Source organism: Odocoileus virginianus, chromosome 26 (assembly GCF_023699985.2).
Source record: "Odocoileus virginianus isolate 20LAN1187 ecotype Illinois chromosome 26, Ovbor_1.2, whole genome shotgun sequence".
NCBI classification, from domain to species: Eukaryota; Metazoa; Chordata; class Mammalia; order Artiodactyla; family Cervidae; genus Odocoileus; species Odocoileus virginianus.
In genome coordinates, this window is record NC_069699.1 from 44,805,664 (window position 1) to 44,818,597 (window position 12,934).

At 55.3% G+C, this 12,934-nt stretch overlaps 1 protein-coding gene across 2 annotated transcripts in view; it reads right to left on the reverse strand.

Moving 5' to 3' along the window:
* Positions 1 to 977: 977 nt before the first annotated feature.
* Positions 978 to 12,934, reverse strand: part of NISCH (nischarin) — a 66,392-nt gene continuing 54,435 nt past the window's right edge. For both annotated transcript variants that reach the window (XM_020874192.2, XM_020874193.2), the window contains exons 16-21: positions 7,107 to 8,507; positions 4,803 to 5,184; positions 4,197 to 4,353; positions 3,606 to 3,734; positions 2,917 to 3,078; positions 978 to 2,191 (exon numbers count right to left, since the gene is read on the reverse strand). In XM_020874192.2, coding sequence (XP_020729851.2) covers positions 1,581 to 2,191; positions 2,917 to 3,078; positions 3,606 to 3,734; positions 4,197 to 4,353; positions 4,803 to 5,184; positions 7,107 to 8,507 — 2,842 coding nt within the window. In that variant the 3' untranslated portion in view covers positions 978 to 1,580. The remainder of the gene's footprint in view (positions 2,192 to 2,916; positions 3,079 to 3,605; positions 3,735 to 4,196; positions 4,354 to 4,802; positions 5,185 to 7,106; positions 8,508 to 12,934) is intronic.

Below are 12,934 nucleotides of genomic sequence, written 5' to 3' on the forward strand. Positions count from 1 at the left end.
CGTGGTGGGCCCTGCCTCTGGACTATAACTCTCCATTTATGGATGATGTAACCAATGAAGACCAATGAAGGGGCCTTGGCACTGCCCCCTCCCGTACCAGCTGAGAGGCTATGGGGCTCATCTTCAACATCTGGCTGAGGGGAGGTGAAGGGGAAGAACCTCCCCTTGGCGGCTGCCCCCATCTGCCAGAGCCTTCCTGAGAGTCATGGGCCCTCTGGGCGAGGATTCCCCACTGTGCTGCACCAGGGAAACTGAGGAGAGGCAGGCCTGGGAGCCAGGCTGACACCCCCCCCCTCCACCCCCAGTGCTGCTCGTCCTGAATGGTCCTGCAACCTTAGGACCCAAGGCTCCTGACGGGGCCAGGATGAGGGAGAGGCGAGTGGGCCTCGGGAGCCCTGCTGCGGGGCAGGAATGGGTTGAGGAAGGACGGGGCACAGGGGCTGCCTCCCACAGAAACCTCATGTCCTACCTCGGCAGGGCTCCCTGAAGCAAACCACGTCTCAGGAGATGAGCCCAGACACGGACAGCACGGGGTCCTCCTCCCCGCTAGCCACCACCAGGGCTACCTCCTCTGCAGGCCATCCTGGTGAGACCCCTCACAGAGAGCTGTCCCAGACTCCAGGCCCAACCCTCACAGCAGGCTGGGGGTGACATTCCAGACCTGAGGGGACAGGGCAGCAGCCAGGGTGCCAGGGGCTCCTAAGGAGCTTCCGGTTTGCCCTGAGGCTCCTGGTTTAGCCACAGCCCAGCAGGGGCCTGTCCAAAAAGCCCCTTCTATCTCCCGTCCCAGGCTCCTCAGAAACCCATCCAGTACCCGGCCCTGGGAGAGCCGCTCCCTTGCAGCCTCCTCCCCACTCCGTTCCCCCAGTAGCTCACCTTCTTATGTCTCCACGGCACCCTCTCTCCCTCAGGCCAACCATGCCCTGCACCAACACCCTGCTGGGACCCTAGTGGCCCTTGAAATAAAAGACCCAGACTGTGTCAAACTTGGCTTTACTGGAATAGAGAAAATAGGCAACAGGAATCACACTTGGTGCTGGCAGCTCTAGGTCCCCTGCCCCCAGCCCTCTCAGCCCCAGGGCCTGGCAGCCTCCTGCCCCCATGGGGCTCTCCCACTAGTCTGGACCAGGAGAGGCCTCCCTTCTGGAAAACTTCGTGGGGTGGGAGCTTTCAATGTGCATTTCACTGCCAGCTTCATAATTAGCAGCAAATGTCCACAATGACAGCAACAGCAACAAGACTGGACTTGACATCTCAGGAAAGGACGCGCAGAAGAGTAAACCAGACCCAAGGCGCCACGGATCAACAGCAGTCTCACGACAGAAGACACGACACTGGCGTGCCCGGCCACATGGCACGAGGGGCGGGCGACAGATCTGTGGGAGGCTGGCAGCACACGGAGGCCCTGGGGGGTCCGCGCTCTCACTCCCAAGATTAGAAAGAACTGACTGAACACAGGAGTCACATTCTCTGGGAGGACAGTCAAACGAAGGTATCGAAAGAGAGCACATTTTAAAAACAGCGAAGGTGGCCTACTTCCCGGCCCTGGGTGGACACCGGGCCAGCCCACCTGGGCCAGCCTAGCCGGTGAGCTCCACGGGCAGCTCCCGGCCACACAGGGCCTCCCACTGACGGGCCAACAGCGAGATGAGCTTCTCTCGGCTCTCGGCACTGGGGACAAACACCTGCCACTGGACCTCACGGCCCTGGCCACCTCCGGCCAGGCCACCTGGCACCTCCCCGAAGTGGTCCAGGGTGACGTTGCCCATGAGGTCGTGGCCCTGCACATCATCGAAGACCAGAGTGAGGGCCTGCGGGTATGTCTGGTAGCCCATGAGCACGCGGTCCAGGTCCCGGACGCGGCGCCTGTCGTCCAGCCGGTACCGGTCCCTCTGTGGCGGCTCTTTGGCGAACTCAGGCAGCGGGTAGTGGACAAAGTCCTCGTCCAGGAGGAAGATCTCAGCGCTGGTGAGCAGGAGCGTTTTGGGGCGCAGCAAGCCCCTGTAGCGCCCTGGCTGCGGCGAGCCCACCTGGAAGGCCTGCACATACAGCAGGATGCTGAGGGCCGGCGCCTTCTCTGGGGCAGCCATCTTCTGGGCCACAGTGAACGTCAGGTCTCCGACCTCCTCCTCGCTGGGGTAGGTGAACTTGACTCGGCTCGAGTGGATCAGCTCATAGTTCTCCATCTTCCCTGAAGAGAGAGACGCCACCAGGGCTGCAGGCTGGAACTGGCCTGTGGTGGTGCTGGGCTCACCAGCAGCCCCAAGGCCCCCAGAGACGGCAGCATGAGTCACATGACCGTCAGAAGCCGGAGAGAGTGATCCAAGCCCCACCCCCGCTCGGTCTGAGACCCTCAGGCCAGCAGCTCAGAGCAGGGCAGACATAGAAATGCACCTGCTGAATGGCTGTGGATTTCCTGGCACAGAGACTCTGCCATGGAAAAGTCCATGGAGGGCTTCCGTGGTGGTCCAGTGGTTCAGAAACCGCTTTGCAATAATGCAAGGGACACTGGTTCGAACTCTGGTTCAGGGAGATTGATTTCACATGCCATGGAGCCTGGGGCCAGATACAAAGCCTGCACTCTAGAGCCCATGAGCCACAATTACGGAGCCCACACACTGCCACTACTGAAGCCCACGCAACAAGAGCCCATGCTGTGCAACAGGAGAAGCCACTGCAATGGGAAGCCCACACACCAGGACAAAGAGCAGCCTCTGCTCACCACAACCAGAGAAAGCCTGCGTGCAGCAACAAAGATCCATGATAGCAAAAAAAAAAAAAAAAAAAACCATGGGAAACTCTAGCTGACTAAGCAGGAAGAGAGCTAGGAGCAGAGAGGCTGCTGTGGCACAGGGACGCTGTCCTGGGGCCTGCTACAGCCCTCAGGGTCGGCGAGACTTGAGCTGGGCAGGGTACCTGTGGTCTTGTTTCCAAACTCAGAATAGAAGTCTCTGTCCACAGGCTCAGGTGAGGGTGTGCGCTCCAGCAAGGACAGCACAGCCATGAGGTGCTGGAGGAAGCGGTGAGTCAGGTAGCTGTCCCGTGTCAGGCAGGTAACCACCTGCGCCGCGCAGGGGCCTGCAAGAGAGGCACAGCCATGACCGCAGGTCGCTGCTCCCCCGGCCCCGGCCCGCCCCTGCAGGCTTCTCCAGCCTCCGGCAGGTCAGCCTGGACCTGAGGACCACAGAGCCGGGGCCAGGAAAGCCCACGTGGGGAAGCATCACGGGGCCTGGGGAGACAGCCGTTTCTCAGGCCGGAAGGGCTGTGACATTTTTCTGGGAGGGGATACAGAGGCATTAGGGAAAGAGCTTAGCTTTCTCTCTTCAGGAAGTATGAATCAGACACATCCTGCCCGAAAGCCCAGGGCCCACTCTGCCCGCCCACCCAGCACTTCATGGCCTCGGCCCCTGGCCTCCCGCTCCAAGTCCTGGGAGCGAGTTCTGCTCTCTCAGCAGTTCCTGAAGCGGCTTCCTCCCGCTCCGGTGAACTGGCCTGTGAGCAGACACATAACTCTGCCTGCAATAATGCACCCATGTATGAAGGTGGAAGCCCGCTGGGGACACTGGCCTTCACCCAAAACAGGACAAAGCAGAGTGGCCACTCACCCGTCAGCCGGAAATACTGGTCGAAAAGCCCAACGTTGACTACCTGCAGGTCGCTGAGTTTCAAAACAAAGCACTGAGAGATGTGGAAGGGGCTGTTGTTGTAGTCGGTGTTTTTCTGATGCCAGAAATCTGTGATAGGGAGAAAGGGACCGAATGTAGTGGTGACTCCCAGGTACACAGCTGCCTGGAGCAGGAAAGGGCCCCCCTGATGGCCTGGCGAGAAGCCACCACCGCCTCTGCACACACAAGACCTCATGGGAAATGTGTTCTACAGTCTGAGCGTGCCTGGTGTGCTGGACACACCAGGAGTCCTAGGACAGCCCTCTGGCTGAGGAACCCCCCGAAGCCCCAAGGGGCAGAGGCTGCCCAACCCTCCCTGGTCACGCCTGGGTCCCAGCCCCTCAGGGGCCTGGCTGGGTGCGTTCACGCCTCACTTTACACCCCTTGTGCCAGCTCCAGAAGCAAAGTGCTGACACCACCCCCCCTTCCTCTGAAGAGTCTCAGCCCCGTGCAGCCAAACCACTGCTTTCTCAGGTCACACAGGGGTCTGGAGACAGCAGCCCTCCCGCCCCCTCGGGCCCCAGTGCCCACCTTGCAGCGGCTCCGAGAAGTAGCGGCGGAGGCCGTCATGCAGCACGAAGTATACGGCCTTGGTAGACAGCAGCACGCAGGCGGTCACCTCCAGCCCCGGCGTCTGGTAGAACACCACCGATGACCAGAGGAGGTGCCGCAGCTCCTCATTTTCCACCTGGACAGAGGGGCCGGTTGGGGCTGCAGGACAGCAGGTGACCAGGGTGTGTGGCTCCTCCAGGCTTCTGGGAAGGGGGCTTCCGCCAGCCCCACTGGCTGGTGACCTGCTGCCCCGGGGTGGCATGGGACTCTACCGTGTCTTGTCAATGAATGTATAAATACAGGAGAGAGGAGGTGAGGAGCGGGAGACGGTATGCGGTAGGGTCTGTCCAGGGACCAAGGCCGGGAGGAGGCACAGGCCACAGGGGGAGGCAGTGACGGAGGGGACAACTGGCCAGGGGAGGGCAGTCTGGGTCCTCCCTACTCAGGTCCTCAAAACTGTGAAGAGCTGAAGCTGGGGAAAAGCCAGCACAGAGAAGGCTGGGAACCTGAAGCTGAGCCCAAGGCGAGCCTGCTGCAGCTCCGGGGCAACCGAGCCACCTTCCTCCACAGGTGTGCCAGCCCTACCTCGGCAATGCTGCTGTGGAAGAACTCGACCACGGCCCGTCCACGCAGGCTGGCGATGTGCTGGAGAGACGGGCAGGCGGGCAGGTGTGACGGGATCTGATTGTCCTCCGATGTGGACTGGATCAAGGGCTCACTTGGGTACTGTGCAGGGGCCTCTGCTTGGGCCAAGGCCTCCACCGAGGCTGAGGCCTCCGCTGGGATCTCTGCTGAGGCCTCAGCCTCCGCGGGGACCTCCACTGGAACCAGAGCTGGCATTGAGGCCTCCGCTGGAGCTGGGGCCTTTGCCGGGCTGGGGGCTGAGGCCTCTCCTGGAGTGAGAGCTGGGACCTCCACCAGGGCTGGGGCTGCAGTCTCTGCCGGAGCATCTTCGAGATTCTGGTCACTGTTACATATCCCGATTCCCCCCAGAAACACATTAACATGCGGGCCCCAAATGCAGACACCCAGCCCACGTGAGCCTCAGTGTGAGGGGACCACGTGCACCACACACCACCTCTGGGGCCAGCTGGGGATCTCAGCTTGGTTCCTCGTGGCAAGAGCAAAGGGAAAGATGCCCAGGCCCCTGCTCTTGGGAGGGAGATGGGAGGACGGACCAAGGCTGAGACAGGCAGCTGTGACCCACGGGCTGAAACATCATTCTGAAAAGGTGGCAGAGGTATCACAATGCCACTCCAGAGTCCAGAGTGTGGACCAAGGTGCCCAGGGCTGGGACCTTGGGGCACATGGAGTTGAGAAAGAAAAACTCAACCTTTCTTCGGTCTGCCTTTGAGGCCTCCTCAGGTGTCCCAGGATCTCACCCACGTTGGCCACCACTGCATGTGGCCACACTGGATTTTCCCTCGACTGTTCCAAGCACCAGGTCCAACAACACTCAGAAAGAATCCTCTCATGTTGGGAGCCCCCTGCAACCAGCCTACACACCCACAAGCCCGGGCTCACGTCAGTGGGGAGTCCTGGATACCATCCTCTCAATCGAACAGCTGTCTGTCCAAAGAGATCCCTGGGGCCCTCATCTGGCACGGGGCCAAATCCCCCCAAGCCTCCCAGGCTCTCCTCCTGCTGGCCTGGGGCAGACATGCGTCTGTGGGGTGAAGCAGGGTGCCTGCTTTCTGTGTGCAGTCCCCTCTGTGGGCAAGGTCCGGCCGGGTTTGGGGGTGGCAGGGAAACAAGACAAGGTGTCACCATCTGAAGCCCCATCATAGGGGCAGGGAGGCGGAGAGACAGCCTCGCGAGGCCCTCTGGCACAAGCAGCTCCCCAGTACCGGGAGGAACGAGGGGTCTCTACAGAGGGTGTGGGACTTGAGCTGGGCACAAGGGGCCCCTGATTCAGCCAGGAAGAGGCTGGATGTCCTTTGGGAGCATCAGTTGAGGGGCTGGGCTGGAGGGAAAAGGCAGGGCCCCTGAAATGCTGGGGTGAGGACAGGGTTTCCATTGTCCACCAGGAACAAATGAAGGGTTTTCTTGTCCAGCTGGGGAAGCCCCATCATACATGAAGCTGGAGGAAGTCACAGGAGAAAGGGGCACCCTGAAGGGCACATGGAACCTCTTGAGCCCGAGGCAGGGATGAACCGTGGGTGTGACCACAGTCCGCCTCATAGGCTACTCTACCCCAAGCCCAGGCAGCTCTGAGGGGAGTCAGGCTCAGCAGCAGGAGAAGGAGAAGGAGGGAAAAGTGAAGACGACGAACACAGGGATGGAAATTCCTCCTCTCTCTGCACCTCAGTCTCCCCCAGAAGAGCAGGAGCTCTGCACAAAGTGACCACCCCGCTTACACACTCAGACCTTGCTGCTCTCAGCCAACAGGTTCCTCTGGAAGGGTCTCACAAAATTACACAGAGTGGGCCCCTGAGCAACCTGGGTCCTCCTGAGAAGGAAGGAGTGTATGGCTCACCAAAGGGTAAGGCTTGAAGCTGGGGGTCAGCGGCAGGCAGTGCCAGCAGCAGCTCCCTAAGCCCAGCTCAGAAAGCCAACCATGGGACTGGGAGCCCAGGGGCGAGGGGACATGGGTGAGGCCTAGAGGCCATGCTTGGGCCCAGTGGGGAGGGCCAGGCAAGGTGGGAGCAGAAGCCTGGAGGCCCAGCCACGCAGGGCTCTAAGTCGCAGAGAACTAGGCCCCTTAGAGGCCCAGTGTCCTTCCACAGAGAAGGACCTCTCCTGAAGCCTGGGAGATAAGGAGCAGCCCAGCACCAAGCCCGAGGGAGCCAAGGGCAATGTTGACAGGGGTGAGAGACCCAGGTGGGTGAGTGGAGTGGTCTCAGCCAGCCCCCCGCCCCCTGGCCCCCAGAAGCCCGTGCTCGGTCTCACCTGGCCCTGCCCTCGGCAGGCTGGCCATCCACGAGGGGGCTCTGAGGCCCGCCCCCGGTTCCAGGGGTCTTGGCGATGACCACGGTCTTCAGGTCCTGCAGCGAGGCCCGCAGCTGGTTGTAGATGCGCAGGAAATGGAACTTCTCATGGGGCAGCACGAAGATGGCGGTGACGAAGCGGTAGCCCACGAGCAGCTCGAGCACGTGGCCATCTGCGAAGGCGCCCCGCGGCTGGGTGCAGCTGCGCGTGGGGTCCAGCAGCACGGTGGAGAGCGGCACGCGGCTGAGCTTGAAGCTGTTGCGGTTGCGGCAGTGGTGGGTGCCCCGGTTGGGCATGGGGTTGAAGTCGGCCTTGATGACGTTGAGGTGCTGGGGCGTGAGCAGCAGCCAGTAGGGGATGGCGGCGGACTTGACGGCCTCGGAGGGCGCGCAGCAGGAGCGCCGCACAGCCGAGCAGAGGGTGCAGCTGGCCCACTCGATGTTGCCCGAGTAGTCCCCGGCAGCTGTCTGCACCATGCGCTTGTCGCTGTAGACCAGGTAGACGGGAAAGCAGCCCTGGCTGCACTCCTGGCAGCCGCCCGCCACCTTGTAGAAGGTGAGCAGCTGGCGCAGGAACTCCTGCAGGCTGGTGTGGCTGCCGTAGAGCACGGGGCTACACAGCATGGCCATGTGCTGCGGGGCGAAGCAGGCGCGCAGGTCGGCGTGGAACTCGTGCAGGTGGGCGGCGTCCGAGATGATGAACAGCGTGTTCTCACTGTGCCGCACCTTCAGCACCAGGCACAGCTCCGGCATGAGGAAGCCGAACTCGGTGAGGTCGCCGTGCGGGAAGCAGAACACGAAGCGCAGTGAGGACAGGATGTGCTGGCTGCTGCCCCGCGACTCCTGGTGCGGGATCTCGAAGACAGCAATGCCGAAGTCCGTGAGCACGAGGCAGGCAGCGAACTGGCGGATGCTGCCCTGCACGTGGATCAGGAAGCACCAGAGCACCTTGAGGATGCGGATGTGCTCCAGCAGGAAATCCTCGTCTGCGCCCAGCGCCCACTCCAGAGCCAGGCGCTCCTCCTCAGCCTCCTCCTCCTCCTCCTCCTCGTCCTCCTCGGCCTCGCCTGGCCTACCCTCCTCTTCCTCTGCGTCCGGGGGCCCCATTTCGAAGTAGCGGTTCTCAGCAACCTCCTCCTCCTCCTCCTCCTCCTCCTCGCCCTGCTCCCCCTGGCCCTCCTCTCGCTGGTTGGCGGCCTCGATCCAGGCAGGGAGCTGCCGCTCGATAGCCTGCCGGATGAGCGTGCTCAGGCGCTGGATGAAGTCCTGGTTGGTGGCAGTGTAGCCAATGCAGGTGAAGGGCAGGAAGATGATCTGGCCGGACCCAGGCACCACCTGGACCTCTGGCTCCGCGTGCTCGGGGCTGTGTGGGGAGAGGCCAGGTCAGTGGCATGCTGGGCTGGGATGCCCCCACCTCCCACATCCAGATTCTGCTGCTGTCCCCCTGGTCTGGAGGAACCAATGCATGGGTCTCACAAGCCTCCTAACCGAGCCTGCCCCTAGCAAGCACCCTGATAGGGAGCTGAAGTGCTGGAAGGCTGGGACAGCCACACTTCCAAGGGCCCAGACCACAGGCATCCAGTGCAATCCTGCCCACGTCATGAAGACCTGTCTCAGTCCTGTAGACACTGGCCACAAGCCCCAAAGGCAATGAGTGCTCAAGGGCGTGGACTAACTTGACAACAGTTTCCTTCAGGGGAACCCAGTGACCTTGAGAGGGGTAGGGAGTGGGATAGGTGGGTCTGAGGACCTTCACATTTAAATTCAAGCTCAAAAAAATAAATAAATAAATAAATAAATTCAAGCTCCTCCAGAGACAGGCAATCTACCTAAGAATTCATAGTAACAGTAAAAATGATTCAAAGTCTCAGAAAAAGAATGGAGGCACAGACCAAGAGGATACAAGAAATGTTTAACAAAGAGACAGAAGGTTAAAAGAACAGAGAGATGAATAATACAATAAGTGAAATGAAAAATACACTAGAAAAAAATCAATAGCAAAATAACTGAGGCAGAAGAATGAGTAAGTGAGCTGGAAGACAGAGAAGTGGAAATCACTGCCACAGAATAGAACAAAGAAAATGGAAATTGCTGCCACAGGACAGAATAAAGTAAAAAGAATGAAGAGAAATGAGAAATGTCTCAGAGACCTCTGGGACAACACTAAACATACCAACATCCACATTATAGGGTCCCAGAAGAAAAAGAGACAGGGAGAGGGCCTGAGAAAACATTTGAAGAGATTATAGCCAAAAACTTCCCTAAAATGGGAAAGGAAACAGTCATTCAAGTCCAGGAAGTGCAGAGTTCCATACAGGATAAACCCAAGGAGGAACATGCTAAAACACATACTAGTCAAATTGACTAAAGTCAAATACAAAGAAAAAATATTAAAATGAAAAGGGAAAAGTAATGAACACCACACAAGGAAATCCCCATAAGGTTATCAGATGGTTTTTCAGCAGAAACTGTAAGCCAGAAGAGAGTGGCACAATATATTTAAAGTGATGAAAGGGATAAACCTACAGTCAAGAATACTCTACCCAGTAAGGTTTTCATTCAGATTCAGAGAAATGAAAAGTTTTACAGATGAGCAAAAATTAAGAGAATACAACACCACCAAACTAGCCTTACAACAAATGCTAAAGGCACTTCTGGGGGCAGGGGTGGGGGCGGGGCAGATGGTAACCTGCCAATGCAGGTCAGGAAGATCGCCTGGAGGGGGACACGGCAACCCACTCTATTAGTCTTGCCCGGAGAATCCCATGAATAGGGGAGCCTGGTAGGCTACAGTCCATAGGGTCGCAAAGAACTGGACATGATCAAAGCAACTTAGCATGCACGCGCGCGTGCACACACACACGCGCCATCAGGGGTGGGGGTGGGAAGGCCAAAACTAGAAACCAGAAAAGCACAATTGGGAAAGCTCAACAATAAAGGCAAACATGAACTAATAGTAGGAAACCATTCACACACAAATATCATATCAAAATCAGGGGAGTACAAATACAGGAAATCAGAATTACTCTTGAAATCAAGAGACCAGCAACTTAAAACAACCATGCACAAAGATTGCTATAGCAAAATCTCAAGGGGGACTTCCCTGGTGGTCGAGTGGTTAAGAATCTGCCTTGCAATGCAGGGGACTCGGTTTGATCCCTCCTCGGGGAACTAGGATCCCACATTCCACACAGTGATTGAGACTGAGTGCCACAATGAAATTTCCCATGGCCCACAACAAGGGTGCCACAAGCCCCAATGGGTGCAGCCAAACTACAAACACAAAAGAATCCAAACCTCATGGGAACTGCAAACCAAAAATCTGTAACAGACACACAAACAAAAAAGAAAAAGGCAACTCAAACACAACACTAAAGATAGTCATCAAACCACAAGAGAACAAAAGAAGACCAACAAAAACAAATCCTAATCAATTAAGAAAAATGGCAATAGGCACATGTATTATCAATAATTACCTTAAATGTAAAATTTAAATTAAATAAATGCTCCAAACAAAAGGCACAGACTGGCTGAATGGATACAAAATAAGACCCATATATATGCTGTCTACAAGAGACCCACTTCAGACTTAGCGACACATACAGACTGAAAGTGAGGGGATAGAAAAAGATATTCCATGCAAATGGAAATCAAAAAAAGCTGAAATAGCAATATACATATCAGACAAAACAGACCTTAAAATAACGACTGTTACAAGAGATAAGGAAATGGGACTTCCCTGGTGGTCAAGTGGCTAACACTCGCTCTCAACACAAGGCGTTGGGGTTTGATCCCTGGTCAGAAAACTAGATCCAACAGATGAAGAGTTTGTATGCTGTAACGAAAGATCACACAGGCTACAACAAAGATCAAAGATTCTATGTGCTGTACCTAACAGCTGGTGTAGCCAAGTAAATACATAAATATTAAAAAGACAAGGAAGGACACTACATATTGATCAAGGGATCAATCCAAGAAGACACAACAATTTCATGTATGTACCCAATACAGGAGCACCTCAGTATAAACATAAAACAAATGCTAATGGTCATAAGGGCTTCTGTGGTGGCCCTGCTGGTAAAGAAGGGGGAAATCAATAATACAATAATAGCAGGAAACTCAATGGACTGATCATCCAGACAGAAAATCAATAAAGAAACACCAGCCTTTAAGATACATTAGACTAGATGGACTTAACTAATATTTATAGGGCATTCCATTCGAAAACAGCATACACTTTCTTTTCAAGCACACACAGAACATTCTACAGGATAGATCGTATCTTTGGCCACAAATCAAGCCTCAGTAAATTCAAGAAAACTAAAATCACACCAACTATTTTTTCCAACCACAATGCTGTAAGATTATAAATCAAATACAAGAAGAAAAAAAAAAACTGCAAAACCCCACAAATATATGGAGGTTAAACAATATGTTATGAAATAGCCAATGAATCACTGAAGAAATCAAAGAGGAAATAAAAAATACCTAGAGACAGATGACAATGAAAACATGACAATCCAAAACCTATGGGATTCAGCAAAAGCAGTTCTAAGAGGGAAGTTGACAGCAATACAATCTTACCTCAGGACACAAGAAAAATCTCAAATAAACAACCTAACTGCAGGACTTCCCTGGTGGTCCAATGATTAACAACCCACCTACCAATGCAGGGAACATGGGTTCAATCGCTGGTCCAGGAAGATCTCACATGCCACAGAGCAACTAAGCCTGTGTGCTACAGCTACTGAGCCTGAACTCTAGAATGCATGCTCCCCAACAAGAGAAGCCACGTCGATCAGAAGTCCATGCACTGCAGTTAGAGAGTAATCCCCACTCACCGCAACCAGAGAAAGCCTGCACACAGCAAAGACCTAGAAGAGTCTCTCTCTCACACACACACACAAGCCTGTGCCTAACAAACACCAAGCACAATCACACACACACACCCCCCACCTATAGGAACTAGAGAAAGAACAAACTCCAAAGTCAGTAGAAGGAGTTAAATTATATTGAACAGAGCAGAAATAAATGGAATAGAAATGAATAAAACAATTGGAAAGATCAATGAAACTAAAAGCTGATCCTGTGAAAAGATGAACAAAACTGATAAACCTTTTAATTCACTGGGAGAAAAAAAAGGAGAGGACTCAAATTTAAAAAACCAGAAGTGGGCACTTCTGTGGTGGTACAATGGATAAGAATCTGCCTGCCAGTGCAAGGGGACACTGGGTTGATCCCTTGTCCAGGAAGATTCCTCCTGCCGCGGAGAAACCAAGCCCATGTGCCACAACCACTGAGCCCACGAGAAGCAAACACCAAAGCCGGCACATGCGCCAGGGCCCACAAGCCACAACTACTGAGCTCATGTGCTGCAATGACTGGAACTGCATGCCTTGGAGCCCACACGCAACTGCTGAGGCTGCAATGACTGAAGCCCATGCACCCAGAGCCTGTGCTATGCAACACTGCATAGCACTGCCTAGTGAGAAGCCACTGCAATGACCACAATGAAGAGAAGTCCCAGCTCACCATAACTAGAGAAAGCATGTATGCATCAATGAAGACACAGCACCCCAAAATTAAAATTATTAAAAAAAAAAAAAGGAAAAAGGATGTTAAAACTGACACCATGGACATACAAAGGATCGTAAGAGCATGAGCAACTATGGGGGGCTTCCCTGGTAGCTCAGCTGGTAAAGAATCCAACTGCAATGCAGGAGACCCAGGTTCAATTCCTGGATCAGCAATATGCACTGGAGAAGGGATAGGCTACCCACTCCAGTATCC